The sequence below is a fragment of the Pelophylax lessonae genome (assembly GCF_965119305.1).
Source record: "Pelophylax lessonae genome assembly, chromosome: 8".
Classification (NCBI taxonomy): domain Eukaryota; kingdom Metazoa; phylum Chordata; class Amphibia; order Anura; family Ranidae; genus Pelophylax; species Pelophylax lessonae.
The window spans coordinates 190,072,760-190,097,212 of record NC_138775.1 but is presented as its reverse complement, the minus strand read 5'-3'; the positions used below and the strand labels follow the sequence as shown (position 1 = coordinate 190,097,212).

At 39.2% G+C, this 24,453-nt stretch overlaps 1 protein-coding gene across 1 annotated transcript in view; it reads right to left on the bottom strand.

Moving 5' to 3' along the window:
* Window positions 1–735: 735 nt before the first annotated feature.
* PLPPR4 (phospholipid phosphatase related 4) overlaps window positions 736–24,453 on the bottom strand; it is a 184,998-nt gene continuing 161,280 nt past the window's right edge. The window contains exons 6-7 of the mRNA XM_082265866.1: window positions 15,870–16,043; window positions 736–3,923 (exon numbers count right to left, since the gene is read on the bottom strand). Of these exons, the coding sequence (XP_082121992.1) occupies window positions 2,580–3,923; window positions 15,870–16,043 (1,518 nt within the window). The 3' untranslated portion in view covers window positions 736–2,579. The remainder of the gene's footprint in view (window positions 3,924–15,869; window positions 16,044–24,453) is intronic.

Sequence of the window (24,453 nt, the reverse complement as noted above, 5' to 3'; positions counted from 1 at the left end):
GGGTCTTTCAACACACATATACTTTATCTGTAAATGTTATTATTAGCTATTCTTATTAAGTAGATAGAATTTTAAAGTTTATATAAACCCTAAATCTAATGCCGGGTACACGTGGGCAGAATGTCCAGAGACATCAGCCGGTAAAAAAAAACGCCTGACATTTGGCCTCTCTGAAAGTTGGTCTGTCGGATGTGCATGCTGGAAAACCAGCAGCCAACCGACTCCCGATCAGTGCTCTCAGCCAATAGCAGAGAGAGCTGATCTGAGTGTTCTGGCGGTGGGGGGTTTCCCTTGTCAGAACACAACAGTTGAGATCGCTGCACTAATGTCAGACTGCTGGGTTACATGGAAAAAAAAAAACTGTAGCGTGTACCAGGCTTAAGGCTAATTCACTGCTCGACAATTATTAACAGTGTTATAAGTGGTTGAGCTGCCTTTTAGGGCTATCATATAGACAGCCAGCTGAAGCACTATGCACAGCAGGGAATGCTGCTGCTGATTGAGAGTATGTGGGTTAGTGCTGTCAGTCTGCAACAGGAAGAGCTGATGATGGGAGGATCTCTATACAAGAAACTTTGCAGTAGATTCACAAATTGAAAACTGTGTACAGTAAGACATGCTGAACATAGATTGTGGGTTTACATGCACTTTAAGTTGATTTATAAAGTAAAAGGGAAAGACTTAAAATTATTCTAACTACAAAAAAATGCAATGGAAACATTTTCACAAATTTTGCAGTTCATTTCAATGGTCTCAGACAGCCACATTTCAATTCCAGTGGTGAGCATACTGGTTGAAGTACTTACTGTGGATCTATTTAAACTTGACAATCTTAACATTTTCAGCAAATGGCAAATAAAATTCAGGCATTGCCTCTATTATATTGCTTTAGGAAATGTTTTTCTAACTATCAGAGACCTTGAATATTTGTTGTATGCCTCAACCACACTTGTGGACCTTGTAGACGAGACAGTGGACTGGGTATAGAAGATTTCTATGAGAAGAAAAGGAAAAAATGGTTATTTGAATTTATAGGAAGAAAAAAATGTACTTCCGTTCCTATATGTATTTTAGCCCTCCTAATTGATCCTGTGAAAAGCCGCTGCGTATGCAATACTTGGTGATAAGAAAAAGAAAAGTGTGTTGAACAATTCACACTGCTTTGGCACATGTTTGCTGGTTATATATCTCCAACTATGACATCAGTAAAGATTTTATTTTTGAAAGTAAGTGCCAAAGATACCTTATCAAGAGGCATCCTCAATACAAATGTAGTCTATGTAACAAGTTGATTGAAAAACAAAAAGATTTAAAAAAAATGAAAATCTTATTAGATAAAATATTTCTTCATTCTGTTAAAAACATATTTCATTTGACTTTCCATTGGGATCTAAATATGATCCAAACCACTAAACTTTGACAGTCATCCTATAAAGTTGCTCCAGTCTCATATATGCTATAGATTAAAAACTATTCTTCATTAAAACTTCTGTATGTTTTCTATAATCCTCTGATCATTATGGCTGTGCCACCATTTTCATTATACCATGCCATATTTCTCAATAAAAATTTTGTACAGAAAATAAAATCACATCTTCACTTTTTTTTTTTTGGTCCGGCAGTGTTGTACATAATCATTTTTAGTACCCAATAGACCTGTAGCCAAATCTACTCTAACACACATTAAACCCTGTTCAGTGTTAATGGAATTATGAAAAAAGAACAATCATGGACAGGTGGATGAGACATCCACTAATCAAGGATGCCCCCACCACTTGAGCACCTTTTCTTTAGTACAATCTGCACTTAGTTAGAACAAAATAATGAGCAAATTACAAAAGTACTAACTAACAAAATGAAACAGTTATATCATTGTAAGTGAATTACACCCACACTTTGTCAAAGTAGACTGTGAGGACAGATCTGCACTAAATTCTGGCAAGTCAAGTGCAATTATTTCACAATAACAGAGCTGAATGTCATAATCTGTACAAGGGCAGTCACTGTTGTCCTAGCAGAAGCAACTGGACTGTTGAAAAAACTACTACATCATAAAGTATTATGTGCTTGTGCAGATATGTTGTTTAGATTTGGGCCAAGCATCACCTCTTCATATGTGCATAATCTGCAAATGTAAATATTTTACATTAAAAAAAAAAATCCTATTTTTTTTAGGTGGTACCCATAATTTCATAGGTAAAGGAGGAGGAAATGTTGGAGTTGGCACATTCATCAAATAAAGTGTCTTAGTTCCTTTGTTCCATTGTTTTGTTCCTAACAGTATCTCTTTTTTCCTTTCAGTCACTTTTGCTTAAAGAAACTGATTGTATGATGCCTTTTTTTTGTGTTATTCGCATTGGTTTGAATTCTTTGCATTGTGCTTTTATTCAGTCCCATTCTGCACAAGTTTGTAATGTTCAATTGTCCATACTGGTAAATAAAACTGAAAACCATCTGACCATGTCTAATTTTGGCACATTTAAGGTTGTTTTCTGCTTCATCTCCAAACTAATAAGAGCACAAGCCGTATGTAAGTAAAACTGTTTCTGGTAGAAACCAATGGAAACAGAATATTGTTTTCATTCTTTGTAGGTACGTGTTGGTGATGTTCCTTTGTAGAAGATATTCCGAGTGCTTTCGGGACTGTTACTCCTCTCTGGGATTAGGATAATGTTACCCTTTCTTCTTAGAGTAGAGTCACGACTTGATGAAATAGATACAGTCTCTGAGCCAATTTCACTGCCCTCTACTGGTGTTACCCGTATCGTGGTTATCCCATGAAGGAGGTGGTCATTATCAATGTTGCTTCGTTTTCTTTCTGTAGTCCCAAAAGTGTCTTTTAATGACTCACAGCTTTCTGAGTCTCTGTTGAGGTCATTCAGCTCATAAGCTTGACGCAACGTTCCTTTTTCAGGAGCTTTCCATTTCCAGGATCCACTCCCTTCTCCTTCTAATGGCATCTGGATAATCGGTCTGTTGTTTTCAGGATGGGCCTCAATCCGTACTATATTTGTGGGTTCGTGGTCTGTCAAGGCCTTGTATCTGATGGATCCAGTGCAACTAACTGTACTTCCTTCAGAGCTTTTGGGGCTACCCTGAAGCATTCCTTGCTGTTTTGACATAGCTATCACCTGCATAATCCTTGGTTGACTATTACTTCTACAGGAAACGCTTTTCTCTGCCACTTTGAGCCACTTTGATCGAGCAGAACTGCATTTGGGTGAAGTGGATAGGATATTCTCATGGGTTTCCTCTGGGATATGCACCAACTGAGAAGACCCAGGACGTGATTGTATAGACACTCTGGGCCCACCAGGAATACCTGTATTGTTACAACCTGGCACACTGCCAGGCTGTAATTTAATGTACGGGTTGCCCGGGCCAATATGGTCTCCGTTAACACCAACCCTAACAGGCTCAGAGCTTGATCTCATTTCTATCACTCTTTGTGGAGAGAGACCAGCCTCTGTCTCAATTACCTGCAAAGACAGTTTCCTACTTTCATTTTTAGTCTTCCATTGAGATAGAAGTTGCTTTGAACGAGCTGAATCCATTGAAGCATGGATTGTAGCATTTCTCCTTGCTGGATCTTCCAATGAAGGAGTATGAACTCTGGGAAGAGTATTGCTAAATGTGACCATGTTTTCTTTGCCCATGGGGCTTCGAGGGGTTATTACTTCTACATCAGTACTTGCTCTCTTTATATTGGTAAGTGAGCTTGATTCTCTATTGTTTCTGTTCAAGATAATTTCAGAGGGGTGAGATGAAATACCATCACTGCTGCTGCCATTTTTTCCTGGTAGTATCCTACTGGTGTCTTGGCTAATGTCTGTTAAAGACCTTAATGGCTCTCTGAGTGGTGGAGGAGGCTTCTGTGGGATGTTGTCTTCACTGGGCTGAAAGTTTCCAACAGCATAAAGGCCCTAAAATATAAAGATATATGATAATAAAACATTATGACACAGAGGTTTGTTGCAAAAGCATCCTGAAAAGTATGCTTCTAAACTATATTCAGTTATGGAGTATTGGTATTGCCTATCCTTTCATTTCCTACTTCTACTTGAGGTAACCATACATACTTTTAACTCTTCCATCAACAACCATATGACCCGCAAAAACACTTTTTTTCATCTGACACACAGACCCACTAGATATGTAAAATTACCTATTTGCAGACATAGGCCTTGAAAGTAGTTTGGGCAGGACTTATATCAAATGATTGTAGTGAGTGCAATTTACATAGAAGACCCATACCAATTTGTTGAGAGGGGTAACCTTTATAAGGACAGCTGTCCCCTCATTCTCTTTTTGACAACCTCTTGCCTGTTAGCTCGGAAATGGGCATTTCTGATTCGACAGATTCAACTCCCATTTATTTCAGTGGGATTTGGGTCCGGCATCTGGACTCCTTTAAAGCTTGCCGAACCCACCTCAGGCTGTACTCCAGGCTGTCTTGTTCATACCTACTCTACATTATTATGATGCAAGCTCCCCAAGCTCCACACTTGCTGCAGTCTGTTGACATAATTCTACCACCACGGGTCATCTCTCTGACTTCTATATAATGAAGAACTGAGAGTAACAGCCAGGAAATATGTGTGTGCAATTGCAATTTTTCATATGTCGGGCAATTATGTATGGAGTGCTTATATCCAGTTATCTGCTAGGTGCTACTGATTTGTTTTAAGGTTATTCCTGTAGCAGGCTGATCAGTGATATGCCAGGATGGCTGGTATTTATGGATCTCTGCAGCTCCACTTAATAAGGGAGTGAGACAAACTGATCTACAGCAGAACAATTATGCCAGTAGGCTTCAGCAGGAGTGTGCAGAGATTGGGAACACATACAATAAACAGGCTGGAAGACATGCAAAAATGACTAATTAAAAGCAAATCATAATAGTGGCATGTAGGTGTTTTCAATAATCAAAGACTGTGCTGATTTCAGTAACAGTTTGCTTTTCTGAAACTGAGGTTTAGGTTATATAAATAAAAGAAAGCGTCCTGCCCCTAAAATAGATTGCCTAAAATGCCATCACCTGTCATTTTCTCTGGAAAGCTTAGTGTCCACCTACTGTAAATATAAATGAATAAAAAATGAAAAGTGTTTAAAAAATGCAATGCATGTTTTGAGTTTTGAACAATGCATTTTTCTGGCACTAAATATAAGTAGCTAGAAATTTTAATTTAATATTTGCCACAATAATTGTCTTTTAACCACTTTACCTCTGCTCACAGTAATATTACTGCGGCAGAGTGGCTCGTTATCGCCTGACGACGTAGTACTACGTCGTCAGACACTCCCCCTTCTGGGCGGCGCTTGCGCGCCGCCGGAGGCTCGCTCCCGCTGTTTTCATTCACAGCGGGAGTTGGGCCAGGGGAGGAGCAGCGGCGATCGCCGCTGCTCTTACCCGATCGTCGGGGATCGAGTCTGGAGATCCGCCCGCTGTGTGTAAACACAGCGGGCGGATCTCCATAGTGACAGGGAGTGACAGATCGGACTGTTCAGCATAGCTGGACATCCGATCTGTCCATGACTCACTCAGTCACCTCCCCCCCTACACGTCAGTAAGCACCAGGCATACATTAACCCCTCCCTCTCCAATAAAATTAACCCCTTCCCTGCCAGTGTCATTTTTACAGTAACAGTGCATATATATAGCACTGATTACTGTAGAAATGTCACTGGTACCCCCAAAAGTGTCAAAAATGTCAGTGAAGGGTCCGATCTGTCCGCTGCAATGTCGCAGTCCCGCAAAAAAAATTGCAGATCGCCGCCATTACGCGTTAAAAAAAAAAACACCAAAAATGACAGAAATCTTTCCCTTTGTTAGTAAACGCAATAACTTTTGCGCAAACCAATCAAAATACGCTTATTGTGATTTTTTTTACCAAACATAGGTAGCAGAAAACAAATTGGCCAAAAATTTTTTAAAAAAATTGGTTTTTACATCTTTTTTGGGGGGAATTTCATATAAAAAAATGTTAAAAATATTGTTATTTTTTCAAAATAAACGCTCTTTTTTTGTTTATAGCGCAAAAAGTAAAAATCGCACAGGTGATCAAATACCACCAAAAGAAAGCTCTGTTTGTGGGAAAAAAAGGACGTAAATTTCGTTTGGGTACGGCGTCGCACGACTGCGCAATTGTCAGTTGAAGTCGCACAGCGCCGAATCGCAAAAAGTGGCCTGGACGGAAGACAGCAAAATCCTCCGGTGGTAAAGCGGTTAAAGCATATCTAACACTAACCTTTTTTTTTTTGCATATAGAATAGTTAAAACCCATGTTAAATTTATTTTTTGTTATCTGTGTCCCATTAGGGAGGATACCCTTGACTTTTTGTCTCAAGATAAAGGAAGTGAAAGGAGAGCTCATCAAAGTAATTGAAATCTACTCTTAGATAGTTGTCATAGAAAAAGCTCTCCCCATTGGAAGATTTTGCCATTGTTTCTGTTCCAGTGATGCAATTTGGGGGTTTCTTTAACTTTTAGTCCTAAAGACTGTGATAAATGGGTCAAAAAGAAGGGGTGAATCTCCCCAGTGGGGATACAGACAACAACAGCAATCTTACAGAGGTGCTAACCCTTGTAAATTTTTAATAATGCTTTTAGACTCACTTTAAGGCTACAATATGTACACATGTTCACTGGCTACAGAATTTTTCCTGATGCATGTGGCTTCTGCCTTACTTCTCGATTAGCTGTCAAACACTCTCTCACCAGTGAGGACTATCCAGGGAGAGCATTAAAAATATACAGGACTGCTAAAGCTGGCCAGACATTATACAATCTTTCTATTCAATTTCCTTTAGATTTATCTTCAACTATGTAGTGCAAGGGCCTGCCTGATTGCATACAAATTGAAAGTGTTCGATCTCATATTATTTGGTTTTGGCAAGCCTAAAGGAAAATTATACAAGAAAATTGTATAAAGTATGGCCAGCCTTATTTAAACTCTGTTTAACTGATGTGGAGCATTTGACTCAGGCTGAAAGGAAACCTTTGCTAAATGCTTGTGTGTATTGAACAAATAACCCCATGCCCTGGTGTTTTTCAAGCTCTCTGTGAGCATTTGACATACCTACTGAATGCCCCATTTAGTGTACATGAAGCCTAAGAGTTCAGCCTTCCAAACAAAACATTTTTCAAAGAAGATAATACATTTTTTTGGCTTAAATATAAAGCAGAATTCCAGCTAAAACTGAAAAAAAGATGCCCAAAAATGTATAACCAGACCTAAATCCTTATGGGCACATTGCCAAAATAATTTTGCAGCATCCATATTGATGGTGTCAACATGTTTAGAACTATACAAAGGTGGTGCTAAATGAATACAACATGATAGAAAATATAATGTACTTAATGTGCATAAAACTATAATATAAATAATGATAAAAATATCGATTTATGAAGTAAAATATATATTTCATATAAAATACAACATAATAAAATGAGTGTGTTGAAAAACTAATATTAAAATCCTATAAACAAATAATAAGTCCATATTCAAAAATTAAAAATCTAAAAAAATAGGTAATCCATGTGCAAAATCCAAAAAAGTGTTAAGTATTAAGTACCATATCCAAGTGCAATTGAATGCCACTCTAATCCAATAAAAATAAGCAATCCAAGAAACAGATAGCTGTTACATCCAATGCTAATCACCACTAGGGATGATCGAACGGTTCGGGTCCACCATCGGTTCGGCCCGAACATTGGGTGTTCGAGGTTCGGCCGAATTTAGAACTTTTTGCCCAAAAAGTTCGGAATTCGGCAACCAGAACCGCCCAAAATGCAATGCTTCAGGAAATGGGCTTTAAAAGCCCATGATTGGACCAGAACCATTAGCAAAAGCCAATTGAGGGGGCAGGAGAATGCTAGGAATGTGATTGGAGTGACTAGGGGGTCCCTAGACCAATCATTAGTGAATACGCCCCCCAGTATATAAGATCGCCCCCGCCATATTCCCAGCATTGTTATACTGGACATGGAAGAGAGTGGAAGCAGTTCTGTTAATTTTACTTTAAAAGTGTCATTTAGCTATTTTTAGTGTGAGGAAAGGGATATCTAGTGTAGTTAGAGTGCTCCTTTACACTTAAGTTAGCTTCAAAAATTTAGTTTCTGTAGGGAAAGTGTTAAGTGTCAGGGGACCGTAGTGTAGTGTAGGGTTAACTGACAGTGACTGCTATGGCAGGGTGACAAAACCCTTCCATAGCAGGGTGACCGCTATAGAGAAAGGATCATTTCTCTGAGTTGCTTCGGGACAGGTATGTGGCTTCTCACCAGCAAGCATTTTTTATGCTGCAGGGGCTGCCACTGCCAGTGCTTTTTTGAGGACATGTTTGATGTCAGACATGACATCTGAACATGTGTATAGGGGGTATATATACACATATATGTCTGTATATATACCCCTAGACATATATAGGTGTGATAGTAGCAGAAATAAATGCTTGCGCTAATGAAATCATTTACAGTAATATATTTCTGCTACTATCACACCTATATATGTCTAGGGGTATATATTCAGACATATATGCCTATATATACCCCCTATACACATGTTCAGATGTTTTGCCTGCCTTAAAAGAACCCCAAAAAAACGCTAGCGTCAAAAAAAAAAATGCCCAGGTGTGTTTTTGCTGGCATTTTTTGGGGGGTTTTGGAGGCAGGCAAAACATCAGAACTTGTGCACAGTACCACTATACACAAGTTCAGATGTTTTTCCTGACTGCAAAGAACCCAAAAAAATGCCTGCTATTAAACCGGCAAGGTGTTACAGCAGAGAAGCCATATTCCTGTGCTTAAAGTTTTCTAATACAAACAATCTTTTTTTTTATGGTTCTGGACATACTACAGACCTGAAACTTCACATGTACACTTTTTAGACCCCCCAGATCTGAAATCCAAAGTAAAAATAAAAAAATCTCTTTTTTTTTTTTATAATTTTTCAATCATTGGCTTTTTTTATCAAAAATGACAATTTTTAAGAACTTTTTTTGTGTGATTTTGTGTCTGGGGGGTCTAAAAGGTGTACCTGTGAAGTTTCAGCTCTGTAGCATGTCCAGAACCAGAAAAAAAGATCATATAGGTGTTAAAGTTAAAGGAGGGTCCCGACCCACATCCCTGTTCTACTGAAAAATTATCTTTTTTTTTTTTCATGGTTCTGGACATGCTACAGAGCTGAAACTTCACATGCACACCTTTTAGACCCCCCAGATACTAAATCCAAAGTAAAAATGAAAAGATCTCTTTTTTTTTTTTTTTAATTTTTCAATAATTGGCTTTTTTATCAAAAATGACAATTTTTAAGAACTTTTTTTTGTGTGATTAATAGTTAATGGGGCATGACCCAGAACCCTAGGCACTTTTTAGGGGCATTTATTGGGTTTTAGGGCTTAAAAATTGTGTTTTTTGATTACAGAAGTTCGGGTCCCATTGATTTCAATGGGGTTCTGAAATCCGACCGAACTTTCGTGAAGTTCGGGTGTTCTGGTCGAACCGAACTTTTCAAAAGTTCGATCATCCCTAATCACCACAGTGATATCACCCATGATATAAGATAAGGTTGGCTCCATACCAGATAGTGTGGACCAAATTAAATGGTCAACTGCACATTTAAAATAACCAGGATGTCTTCCTGTCACTCCTCATTCCCTTCCTGAGAACTCTTCCAGCAATGTAATGCAAAGCAAGAAAACAATATCTCATAGAACAATAAGATGTTGTTTTCTTGCTTTGCATTACATTGTATTACATTGCTTTGCATTACATTGCTTTAAATGCACAGTGGACCATTTAATATGTCCACAGAAGAAGATCTGGTGCCCGCTAAGGAGACAATGGTGGAATGGACAGCCTTAAATGCATTAGCTGCTCATATAAACCACCTTGGGAAGGAGTATCACAAAGTCAATACAACAGAACAAGAGATCACTTGGGATCAGGTTTGTGGGTAAAAAGTCACAAAGATCAATGTTTCTTGGAGCAATAAAACAAATCCAAGCATGGCACCTCAGTATTGCCATAATCTAGCAGTCTTTATTTGCCAACATTGAGCAAGGATATGAGAATCTAAAATCAACAGTTAAAAGCCCTGTATTACAGCCTGGATGGAAAACACTGCTGCTCACTAGGGCTCCATCTGTTTACTTTTCACACAGAAGGGGGTGTCCACGGATGGTGATAAGGATGACAATGTCCGAGATGGAACCTTGGACAGAGAGGCCACTGGATGTCCCTGGGGAGACCGGTCGGCAAAAGAACAAGAGCTGAAGAAAGGGAGTATAGCGGCGTCCAAGGTCCGTGGACCGAAACTGATGACAGCAGATGTGGAAGGGCGGCCAGTGATGACGTCAATCACCTGCGCAGGGAAGCCAGGCATCGGCCTAGGAAGCGTACAGGTGGTGGAGGGCAAGCCAAATCAAAATGGTCCCGTCACTATAGCAACATGTTTCGCGTGCCTGCACCTTGTCAAACCATGTGATGGGATGGACCAATCTACCTTAAATAGCAGGAAAGGAAGGGGGAAACGGCCGGGACACCACCCAAAGGGGTAGACTTTGAATACTATTGATATATGTAATATAACGTTCCTGATACGTCAATCCTATAACGAAGCGTCGGGTGGTACCAGACGTGTCGTGACAATGCCCCCAAGCCAGCTTTTATATGATCGAATGCTGCTGCCTGTGTTTTCTCCACCATGTATTTAAGATATGCCTGCTTGTCTCTACGAACATGTGAGTGTAATACCTTTTAATAAATTACCTTTGTATTAAATGGTATCAGGCTATGTGCCCTGTGTTCCCTTTTTACATCAATGTAGTTCCCATGTGTCTTCCTGAGAGTACATTTTGAAGGTCTTCTCTGATGATCTGCACCTGATGGGTTTAACCCCTTTATGCGCATTTGGCTTTTCCATTAGTTTGGAAGCCAACATCATCTGGTAAGAAGCTATTTTATCTTTTTGCTTCACTGGGGGCATCTATTTGTTTTCTCTGCCGTGAGAGGAGCGCCGTCTCCACCTGCATGCTGGGACTTGTGGTTCTTCTTTACAGCACAAAGCTTTTTTTTTACCATTGGATTTTCTCCTATTCATTAACTTTTCATATGGACTTCTCACTTTCAAAAATTTTTCTGGATTTATGTGCACATGTATTTAAGAATTTTCTTTGATATTCATTACTATTTAGCGCTACACATTTTTTTATATTATCTTTATGAACTTTTTCTATAGGTTTGTGTGACCACCTCTACGAACATGAAAAATCAAAAGTCCTAATTTTAAAGGCTTAAATGCAAGCTTTTGGCTCATAAAAAGTGTATGGGGACCTGGGTACTGCCCTGGGGGACATGAATCAATGCAAAAATGTTGCATGTAATTTATTCACTGCACCTGAGCAGTGCATTGTGGGGAATCTCGTGACATCAGATCCCTATAAAAGAGCTGTCAAATTAAAAGCTCATAGCGCCCGGAGAAGGAGCTTTTTTTTTTTTTTTGATTTTTCGGGCGGGCGACTAATCATTGGGGGACACTATTTTTTTATTTTTTAATAAAGGACTTGTCCAAAACTGTCTTTTGTCTTTATTTTTTGTACACTTTTTTTGGTGCACGGGTAGGGGTACGATGTACCCGATATCCATTCTCAAGGGGGGGCGGGATCTGGGGGATCTGTTAAAGCCCCATCAACATGAGGGCAAGATGCTTTGGGTGGAGGGCAGAGCCCCCCTGCCCCAAAGCACCCACCCCCCCATGTTGAGGGCATGTGGCCTGGTATGGTTCAGGAGGGGGGGGGCGCTCACTCTCCCCCACCCCCCATCCTGGCCAGCCAGGCTGTGTGCTTGGATAAGGGTCTGGTATGGATTTTAGGGGGAACCCCACGTTGTTTTTTTCAACAATACTGACATAAACTGATATAAACTGAAGTGCCTATATGTATAACTTTGTGGTATACACTGCACTATCTGATCACAACAAATTGTAAAAAGCAAAAATCTCTCTCCCTGCCAGCAATGTATTCTTAACTATAGAATTCCACTTATAAATCACCCACTGGCCAAGGGTATCAAACCTACAACCTCACAATTGCAAGCCTGGCATTCTACCACCTACGCCACCATCAAGCATGGTGAAGCTGAACACACTCTCCCTGCCAAACTATTTCTATCTCACCCTACACACAGTGAATGAGATAGAAATAAGGGAGAGTGTGTTCAGCTTAAGCAGGCTTGACGGTGGCGTAGGTGGTAGAAAACCGTGCTTGCAATTAAGGTGATTGTGGGTTCGTTCCCCTGGCCAGCAGGTTATTTATTGGAATCTCAGAGGTCAGAGTCCATGATAATGCGGAACTTGAATTTCCTGCGAAGAAGCCAAATGTATTCATCATTCGATGAATGAGCGAACAGCCAAGGTTCGAGTCGAACTTACGTTCGACTCAAACTTTAGTCAAACTTAGATGCAATTAATACAAAATAAATAATTAATATTATGTGTAACAAATTGTGAAAAAATGTTATGACTATACTGTGCTGCCATGCTTGGATTTGTTTTATTGCTCTGTGAAACATTGATCTTTGTGACTTCTTACCCACAAGCCTGATCCCAAGCGCTCTCTTGTTCTGTGGTATTGACCATTTAATATGGTCCACACTATCTGGTATAGAGACAACCTTATCTTATATCACAGGAGATATCACTGTGGAGATCAGCATTGGATGTAACAACTATCTGTTTCTTGGATTGCTTATATTTTTTGGATAAGAGCGGCAAGCGGCATTCACTTGCACTTGGATATGGGACTATACACCTTATATTTTTTTGGATATTACACATGAATTACCTATTTTTTATATTTTTTTATTCATGAATTGGAACTTATTATTTGTTTTAAGGATTTGGATATTTGAATACAGTAAAACCTTAGTTTGAGAGTAACTTGGTTTGAGAGCTCTTTGCAAGACAAGCAAATTCTTTAAATAAATTTTGACTTGATATACATGCGATGTCTTGATATACAAGTAGCGTCATGTCACAACTGGGTATAAAAGAGAAGAGAGGCGCCTCTAAGTGTAGCAAAATGGTTACATTTAATGAAGGTTCAATATTTAGCAAATCACAAGGTTGATGATTAAAACAGGCACATCCAAGTATGCAGGCATCCGGGGTAAAGCTGTCCACATAGACCATCCTCCGTACTGCCATCTTCATCACACCCTTCCACGCTGCGCTCCACGAGCGATTCAAAGTCTCGCTTTCAGATCACTCTACTGCAGGGTAGTCTTCCCAATCACAATGGCAGACTGACATCGGTGAGAGCCAGTGGTTCAGAAGATGGTCTATGTGGACAGCTTAACCCCGGATGCCTGCATACTTAGATTTGCCTCTTTAATCATCAACCATGTGAGTTGCTAAATGTTGAACCTTCATTAAATGTCCCCATACTGCTACACTTAAGAGGCGCCTCTCTTCTCTTTTATACTCTGTAGCTCCTGCTGGATTTTGCTTCTAATCCCCTCGTGGAGGCGCCATTTGTGGATGGACATTTTATGATGACACAACCTATCACATTGCTATAATCTTTGTATATAGACTATAAACTGAAAGACTTATGAATAAATGGTTGTGGAGCGAATCATCTGAGTTTCCATTATTTCTTATGGGAAAATGCGCTTTGATATAAAAGTGCTTTGGATTACAAGCATGTTTTTCTGGAACGAATTATGCTCGCAATCCAAGGTTTTACTGTCTTGGTTTTTTAACACACTAATTTTAAAATGGTGTGTTTTTTTATGAAATGTAAATGTGCGTTTATTTCACAATTTTGCACTTTATGATTTGGGAATATTATCATTAATATATATTAGAGTTTTATGCACATTAGGTACAGTATATTTTTTCTGCTTGCTATATGTTTCCTTTTATTTTTCATTCGGGATTTGCCATTTTTTTTTAGCTTAAAGCTTTCTTATGTGTATAGTAGTTAGCACAATGTCTGTATAAGGTATTTAAATGTATTGATCATTATACTTAACACAACTAGATTTTTTGGATTAGTTATCTGTTATATTACTCCTATGTTTTGGAGAACCGGGTCTATAGGAAAGTGTAATCTCCTTGGCATTCTTGCTTTATTTACAATAATAATAACAATAATAATAATTTATAATTTTTTTTACACTTAATTTTAGCCAATCATACCATGTTATATGGGAAAGGATTTTTGATTGGGCATAGTCTTAATTTATTTTATGGGTTACCATTGCTATGCCTGTGATTCAAATACGTATCACTGCTTAATAAAGTTTGATTTGATTGGACACCTTGATAGTGTGGCTATTTTTATTAGAATCACACTTTTGTTAAGTTAATTAAGAGAGTAGTACCAAGACTTGGATGCAGCTGCCTCCCCAACTGTTAATAACCTCTTCCTAAGTGTTCCGTTTGTTTTCTCAGTAACAGAACACTGAAGAAATTTGTAAGACTACAAAAGTGTCCTACAAAACTATTACTGCACTAAGACTGATCTAACTGATTCTTCTGGCAATTAATTTTCACGGACTGACCAGTTTTATTTGCAGACATTGAATACAGGGGATTTTTGGGCCCAAATTCACAGATTGTTGGTTATTTGACAGGCTGTTGGTCACCTTCGTCATTTTTCATTTTTTTCATTGTACAGTAAGGTAACAATCCACATACTGGTGCCAGGTGATGCAATTTAAACATGCAGTGGGACATGTTCACAGTGTTCAGACATGCTCTTTTTCTGGATCCCTAATACCTAATACTTAAACTTTAACACTGAACCTAACACTTTTGCTGGCCATAGATAGTTCAAATCTCAGCCGGGACCAGATGAGATTTGAACCATCTATGGGCAGGCTGGTTGTACTGAAGTTGATCTGTCAATTAATTTCAACACAATCAGCCTGTCTTATTTTTTGCCAAGCTATTATTGCCGGCAGCTATAGTCACCAGCAGTAATCATTGTGTTCTGCCGGTGGGTAAGGCTACCCACTGGCAGAAAACAATAGCGCTGCTGGGGAGGATTTTCTTATCAGCACTGAATGTGTTAATGAAGGAATGGAGTGATTTTTTTCCCGCAACCCGTGGTTCCAGGAAAGGAAATCACATGATCTATGGCTTTTCTTTATCACTAACTCAAAATGAAAAATTAACCCTTAATGCATAGCGCTAACCCCTAAAGGAAAATGGCCATTACAAAAAAATGAAGGCAGCCATTTCATTGGCACTTTCTGAAAGGGTTAGTTAACTACAATCATGGCCCTTTTGTTTTAACATAATGGGGACTTCTGACTTTTTTCTGCATTCTAAAACAGTTTACCTACAAGCATCTTAAATGTGTGTTTAACTGCTTGGCAGGAGGTCTGATTTAAAACACACCTAGGTTATGTGGTAAAACAAAGCTAACAACCCCCCCCCCCCCCCCACAACAAAAACACACAAAGAAGTACATGTGTCAGATAAAATAAGACATATAAAAGCTTGTATATGTGGCCGGAAAATTATTTATAAAAGCATAAATGACGCACCAAACATGTACACGGGGGTGATAAATGACACATAAAATCCTGTACATATGGCTGACAAATTACCCATAAAAACAGGTGTACTATACATGTGAATGATAAATGACAAATTAAAACCTGCACACATGGCTGATAAAATAGGACACATAAAAACTTGTACACATGGCTGATAAATGCTGCATAAAATCCAGTACCTGTAGATGATAATTTTGGTAAAATGGTGCATGTTATCATAGATGATAGCTGATTAGCCTGTCTGTTTCTGAGGATGTGTTGGGTTATGTTAGCAAAAGGTATGTGAAAGGCCAGTTCTACTTACCAGATAGATTGCTATTCCTCCTCCCAACAGAAATCCACTGTAAACATCAATGGGATGATTCTTGTACTGAGTTATACGGGTGAGGCCACATATTATTCCACATATTATAAAGGAGAAAACCAGCAGTGGTTTCAGTAACTTGGATGAATCTGTCAATGTTGCATTGAAATACATCTGTAAAGCAAAGAATTTTTTACATGATTGTTTTAGCTGCTCCAATCAAACTTGTGTAAAGTAGAAGTACACAGGGATATTTGCACATATTGAACTAACTATGTGCTACTACAGGCGGTCCCCGGCTTACAAACAAGATAGGGACTGTAGGTTTGTTCTCAAGTCAAATTTGTTTGCAAGTCGGAACAGGTACACTTTTTAAGTGTAGCCCCACCCAAAATAATATTTTTTTACACATTTTGGATAGCATAGGGAAGGGTTAACACCCTTGTACCATTTGTTTTGCAGTCTGTACCCCTGTTCAGAAGATTTCACCTCACTTCCTGTCCCTATGACAACTGGATTTTTAAAAAAATGTGGTTGCTGTGGAAACAAGGATTAGTGATAAAGCTTCAGTGGAGACTCCTTTTTCCCATGAGAACTCTTACAGGAGTGAATTTCCCTTCCTAGAGGTAGATTTCTTCCCACTTCCTGTTGTCTCCCTCCGTTTGTATGTAGAAGTCGTTTGTAAGTCAGATGTTTGTAACCCGGGACCGCATGTATACAACTGATTCATTTACCCACCCTCCTATTCATTGTTTTCCTTTATGGAGGGGTCACTTCAGTGACTTCTGAAAGTAAAAAACTAAATAAAGCTGGTCATACAATACATTTTTTTTCCAGCAAAACTAACAAATTCACAAAGGAAGTGGATGGAGGAATCCCCTCCTGATTGGACCCTGTATTCTGACAGTGGCATTCACCTTTGTCAGAATACGCTGATCAGCGGCTGCAGTTGATTATCTACAATGAAAAATTTTCCAACATACAGTATCCCATCAACAAAAGTTAAACAAAGAAGTGTGAGAGCCCACACATTGATCAAAATGTGGCCAGCCCCTGCTGGTGGGATTTCAAACAATGTAAGGCCAGCTTGGATTAGAAACACTATCAGCTTTATACAGGTTTTAAGGTGGCTGGAACTGATACTGAGTAGCAAAAGGGTTTTTCACCAAAGAATTTATACGGATAGATCCCAGGGGCTGATCAGTAATTACGGACGGTTGATGGCTGAGGTGAATATGACTGGCAATCTCTTTGATCTAATCCAAACTAAGCTGTTTGCCTCAACTGAATGTCATATATACCCTGACCCACTGGCATATCATAGACACGATCCAGTACTTACCTAAATCGGCCTCTGTCTGTGTTATTCATACGCCGTCGGTTGGTCTATGGGCCGGTGATGAGTCATTACTTCTGTGTGCTGCACATGCTAAAATGATTGACAGATTTCCACTGATTGACATTGTTTTCTTTAATAACCTGGCTAACATGGAGCGTCTTTTAGGAAACAAAGTGTGAACAACTTGTTCTGCGAAATGCGTTAGGCCTCCCGACCATGTTTTCTAACAACTATACAATGAAGTAGTTGGTACAGTAAACCCTTGGAGCATTTATGGGGCTAGGCTGTTCAATTACTTTATTTTATGGTGTATCCTTTTTATCTATTTAGTATGTAAATAAAATGTACTTTTTTACAAAAAGTATTACTATTTGATGTGCCCATTCATGTGTGACAGCTCTACATCCTTTAAAGTCTAATTTCTATGGGTGGGAGATTAACACCTACTAGTTACCCCTTTTTCCTTTCTATCAGCTTTAATTGTATTCTGTGTCCCAGCTGAGGAGACTACCCCTAATATCCTGTGAGGGTACAGAGACATGAAGTGAAGGGAAGTTATTTAACTGGGGAAACAAATTGCAATACATGACCTTTTTTTTAGTAAATAGGAAAGGCCTAAGACCTGTGTAAGGTTTTACTGCTGTTTGCACCATCACTGGAATTGATCTGTGTGATCACTAAGATATAAAATAAAAAATCCACTAGAGGTTCTAATCTAAGTGCACTCTATCAAAACTATTTGTGTATGTTCTATTCAAATTTCATTTGATTAGAATTGTTCCTGAGTTATGCTGACAATACTTTTCTCAAATTTTAGCCGATCACAACTGAATGCAAGTAATGGTCCTAACAGCACCACCCGGCTTGACATACCTTATATGTGAAAATCATAGAACGCTGGGCAGGAATCTGCTGAAAAGTGACTGCAGCCTATCAGATGCAGTTACTGTGCAGCTATTCTGACAGCTGTAGGACAGAATACAATAGCTGACAGGAGAGATCCCTCTATTCATGCTGTTTGGAGTTGATGGGTGAAGCAACTGATTTCTCTCGTTTAGCTTACGGAGCTAAACATAAGAAATCCTGCTGTGTTTGTCTAGCCTTATACAAGAAACTTAACTGTACATAGTAGGATTTCTATGAGCTGAAGCTTTGGACACCACTGCTTGCACCTCACTAGGCTTTGTGTTTCCTCTGCAGGTCACTGGAGGACACAACAGTATAGTAATGGCTGATAGGAGAAACTACAATGCCCAACAGGATACACACTATCAAAGTGGCACCCACAAAATTTAACACACCACCCACTGGAAAGTATTACGTTTCTTCTTTTAAAAGGACGCCTTTGTATAATTTTTTTTTTTTTTTTTGGCAACAAGGTCACCTTTAAGAGGCTTAGTCATATGTGTTAACTAGGTTAGCGAAGTTAGGTTTCCAGTAATGCAATGAGGAATGCTTGATTAGATTAGCCTCCATACCAAGGCTCATTATTGCTCTCCTGGAGTAACAATCAATTGCTGGAATAGTACAGGTTTATTTTCCATTAACAGTGCCTTTATTGTGGACTTGCTAATTAGGTAGAGAGATTTATTTCACATATATACTGTACATGGCTGAGTTTATAAAAAAAATTGTATTCTGATTAAACAAATAATCTATGACTTTTAATGTTCTCCCAAAGGATGAGTTAATCATCTGCTCTAGCTGGGTTAATCATCTACTAACTGAGTAAAGTTAATTGCTCTTGACTTAAAATGAATGTACTGTACATTGTAAGATATTGTAGCAAGTAACTGTTTCTCCTAGGTATTTTGCAATTTAATATTTAGAGAACTGTATTAAGTGTTATGTTATCGCTACTGTTTCTTTAAAGGCTGAACTCCAAGCAGATATAAGGAAAACACTTAGAGGTGCATTCATAAAAACTTTCCATAGCAGTAGACCCAGAAAAATTGCAATCACACTTGTTTTGTGTGAATTGCTATGCAAGCATGTGTAAATTTTGCTGTGCGATTTGCTATGCAAATTTTATCTACACACCCCCAAGTAATGCAGGTATGTTGTCAATGAAATACTATTAAAGGTATTTGTAAATGCATTTAGTGCAAGCACCTGAATTTGACTTTGTATGAGTCTCTTGTAATCCCCTGTACACCAGCAGACTGGGAGAGGGAGGGCCAGAACAAAGAGCCAATCAGGTGTGTCTCAGCTACAGGATGACGAGACATACTGTATCTTGACAGGAGGAATGCACAAAGAGATTAGCTTATCAGTCTGCATCTGCGCCTTTAATGTTTAATCACAGGCTGGGGCAAGTGGGTGGACAGACATGGCTGTATTACTCAATTTCCAAATATAAAGGTTTGGTCACCTGCATGACTCTGATGTCTGGCAGTGATCTGCATATCTTAGGACCCAATGTATATAATTATAAATTCTCTGATGGGTATAATGTTATTAGGATTATTGTGGACATTTTTCAGGATGTGTTTTATTCAACTTGTCATTATGACTCCTGTTGTCGGTTTGCTTGCAATACACTCATTGGAGTGTGTACGCGTGAACCGGCATTGAGGAAAAACTTCTGGCCATGAAAACCTTCCTTTAGATGTGTAGACGCATTCGCTCTACATAGACATCTCCGTCTGGGGAAGACTCAATGCGCATGTCGGTTTGCTGGTAGAGATCTATGTGTATTGCGGTGCGGAGTTCAAAGATCAAGCAGCAAGGATATGACCACCAGCGGGGGCCTGTGTATAATGTGCAGATTTGTTCACTCGTGGGGATATGCTTGCTCTGTGAAGTCAATATTGTTTTGATATCTATCTGCCTTTAGGAAGGGATACACGCTCATGTCTTTCTACTGTGCCTGATCACCATAGTGGAAACAGAATGGCTCACGTCTACGGGAACAGTAGTATAATCCTGTTAGGCATTGTTCTCTGAGCCTTGCTGAGTGGGATTCCCGCGAGTAGTAGTTGCGGGAGTGCATGCACTAGTTTGATCAGAGCAGCATTCACAGTTCTACACGCTGGTTTTGTTGTGTAGTGTTAGTGTCATGTACCTGAGTGTCCTTGAACCGGGAGGTTCCCTGTTTCATAGCTTGCAGCCTTATCTGTTGTGCCACAGAGAAGCTCTGGAGTTTTTGCAGTGATTTTCCAGCCTGATGCCTTACCTTGGACTCACTAGCTCCACCTGCTGCCAGCTGCGAACAATGTACAATTTAACCAGCCTTTAAATAGCAGCACTTCCTGTTCCTCTATGCCCGTTTGTTTTGAAATATCTTCCTGGGTGTGCTGTATGCTCTCTTACTGACTATTGTGTATGAACTTTTGCCTGTATTCTTGACCCCTCTTCAGCCTGCCGAATCTGTACTTCACCACCAGCTTGTGTATGACTTCTGCCTGCCTGACCATTCTTTGGATTACGTTTGGATACCGCTTTGCCCGATCTGTCGCCGGCCTGATCTCTCTGACTACGTTTTCGCCTGAATCCTCAGCACTCAAGCTCCACTTCGGACTTTACCTAAAAGGTACCTAACAGTTAGGTGCGAATTCCGCTACACGTGGGTTTAATTGTTCACTGCGGTGCGTGGATTTCCACGCACCAATTGCGGAAAGCCATGCATGCTGTTCTGCTCGTTCACGATCGTGTACTCCCCCTGTTGTATATTTGAATGTATACAGATGTGTCATTGGCTGATTCCATGTGAGTAACTTATGTCATGTGACTGTACATTTGGAACTGATTGGCTGATATTGTATAGCCATCACTTCCGGCTATTATCCCTGTGTTATCCAATAAATAAATGGAGCTTAATGCTTTAGGCAGGACATTCTATCGAGCATCCAATGTGATATCAGCCTGTGTGTCTATATTACTGGGTACTGCTGAATGTGCTCCATTACCTTATACAAAAGAGCTGAGAACTTTGCTTTTTAGCACAATGGGATTAATTGCGATTGGCATATATTAAAGAGGTTGTAAACCCATACAATTTTTTTTTGTACGCGCGCGGGAGCCGATGGTTACGGCACGGGGCTCTGAAGAAACGGCACCAGTGGCTGTTCCTTCAGAGCGCATGCGCCAGTGACGTCACTGGCTGCATGTAAGATAAATATCTCCTAAACGGTACATGTTTAGGAGATATTTACAGTATCTATAATTAAGCCTTATCATAGGCTTACCTATAAGTAAAAGTTGCAGAGGAGAGTTTACTTCCTCTTTAATATCCAAAAATGCACTTATTAGCGCAACTGAGTTATTTGCGTATCGGGCGCACATTAAGATCCAATACAATAAGAACTGCCACATATGCACAACATTGTAGCTCAATTGAATATTGAGCTCTTTTCCTGGGTTTTAGCTTTACCACTTTGCTTTATTTTTTCTTTTCTTGTTCATATTTTTTAAACTTTGTATATGTGCATACTTTATGTGTATGTGGTAAAAATAGGTATAATGGCTTATGCTCATGTCTGTCCATATAGCCTAAGTTCAGTTGCATTTTGCCTGCAGATAGCCCATAGGTGCTGCATATGGCTGCCAATAGAAGCCATTGGATGTACATGGCTATACATGTACATACGCACGTAATCACATAAACATGCATATACATGCAGGCATATAACTGTGGATGGAAATGTCTATGCCCAGAATTGTACGCATACACATGTGAATTGAGGTATTCAGGTTCACGTAAGGCTGCGTACTGCAATTGGCTTATTTAGGTGCCTGTACACAAGTACCTGTGGGCTCTGGTGGGGAAATGTGCCAAAACATATGCTACACAACGAGCTACAACATGAGCCCTAAAACATAATTTTCAAAAACGTATACATTTTAAAATAAAATAAAAGTTGATTAAGAACCATTTAGGATTCTCTTTAATGTGAGCGAGAGACACACTGGTTCTGGGCTGTGTTTTTATCCATGCCTCTGCCGCATACCTATTCTGTTTTGATTGATAAAAAAAAAAATATATATATATATATATATATATATATATATATATATATATATATATATATGTAATTTCAGTGGGAGAGTTAACTGCTTGTTACGTTTAGGCATAGAGGAATAGGCTGCCATATTCAGCAGGCTTTCTCTGTGTATATAAAAGTCCTTCTCTAAGGTGCTCTGGCCAGCATCCACACTTTGATGTCATCACAAAAATTACAGGGCCAAAAGTCCTGCATTGTACATAAGGATCATGAGAGCCTGCCAACAACCCAGAGCGTCTGAGAGAAGAGGTGAGTGTCGGAGCCTGCAGAATCGAAGACTAAGGTAAGTATTGTAGCTTACTCCTCTATCCCTAGACTTAAAGAGAAGTAAACCTTTGCAGTGGGCAGGGGGCACTGCAAGGGTTTTTTAAAATAGAAATCTTGAAGTTTAGTTTTAACACTATGGGACAGTAATATATTGAATTATCATAGTACTTTAAACATGACTGTGTGTTTACAATTACTTTGCTATTTAAAGAAACATGACAGCAGTAAAATATGTACACTACCAACGCTGAGGGTTTTTTTAAATGTGCCAGTTGCTTTGCTGTCATGTTAATCCTCTTGCTTTAATAGTCTAAAGTGGGGTACAAACTATAAAAAAATCGGGCAAACGATCATCCGATTTTCCTTGTTGTTTCCCAGCAAATCTGAACCGATGAACAAAAATTTGTATGAAAATTCTCATAAGACAAAGGCTTTTTTTTGTTGCTTATTGTTTCTGATCATGCGCAGTCTTTCTTTTCTGATTTTTCTTGTACAAAAATTGTACGACAACAATACACATTAAATGTAAATCGTTCATTTTTTTCTGTCCGAAAAAATTTTGGAGTTTGTCCCTTCGAGAATTTTTGTATGAAAATTCAGAATCGGCCGTGGAAAGTTCTGTACACACTATACGAAAACCATACCAAAATTCTTTGGACGAAAATGTTCGCCCGATTTTCTTATAGTGTGTACGAGCCCTTAGCCACTAACCTAGAACAAGTATCCAGATCAGACCTTCCGATTTTTCTGATCTGCATATACAGTATGATGCTGGGTCAGTAAATCAGAAATAATTAAAAGCTAGACAGTCAGCATACCAGCCAAACAATTAGCATTTTCAGAAAAATTACAGCTTTGGCAGCCATGAATGGTCTCTCATGACAGGTTAAAATGAATGTTGTTGTACCATGTAATCAAAAAAAGGGACTGGTAGCCAGATGGTCTCTGCTTGAAACCTAATCTATCAACAATTTGTCTGATTTTTCAACAAATGTGCTTAATTGCAATAATAGGTACCTCATTTTGCCTTTTTTCTCACATTGTTTTCAAGGTTACATACTATATTCCATGTAAACTCAGACAACATTTGTTTAGGATGCAGAAGGTGTAGTTAACTTTGCTTTGTTATTAAATCCCACTTTGACATATTCTCTGATATTATTCCTATGCCTGGAAACTATTATAATTATTGGTTTGACATTTCTTTGCACAGCCTTGAACAGAGTCTCTAGCAGTCTCACTCCTGGTGCTAATGGATCAGACAAGCCGTTTGTTCCATTTAAAGTGTATCTATACTCTATGGCAGGGATCTCCAAAATAAGGCTCTTTATCGGTTGTGGAACTACATATCCCATGGGGCATTGTAAAACTCTGACTAGGCAAAATGGGCATTGCAGTTCCTGAACAACTATAGAGCCAAACTTTGGAGAACCCTGTTTTTTGCCTGCTGTCTACAGGCAAAGAAAAGCTTCCAGTTGGAGAGTGTGGACTGTTCAAGTGATTGAATAGTCTGCAGCCTCATGCGTCTGGACAACATGTCCCATGATTTCCCCCTCTTTCTAATGTGTGTCTATTCTAAGTGATCAATGGATGGACCCTCCTTTCACAGCTTTGTTCAGTAGAGGACCAGCAAGTGAAGTTGTAGTCCTCTCCATTAACAAACCTGAAAGCCCCCCCCCACCACCAACACTTTTTCTGAAAGATTTAGCTTCAAAGACAGGCTGTACAAACATTTTATCAATGAGGGTTTAATTAAGTTTAAAGTGGTTTCAAAGGTTTGGCTTTTTAAAAAAATAACAAACATGTCTTATGTACCTACTGGTTTTGCATAGAGCATGCGCAATCCTTTTCTTCTCGTGTCCCCCACTGGTGCTCCTGGCTCCTCCCCCTTGACCAGTGCCCCAAATAGCAAACCACTTACTATGGTGTATGCTTACTCCTGAGCCCTGCTCTATATGTCCATAAGACATATAGA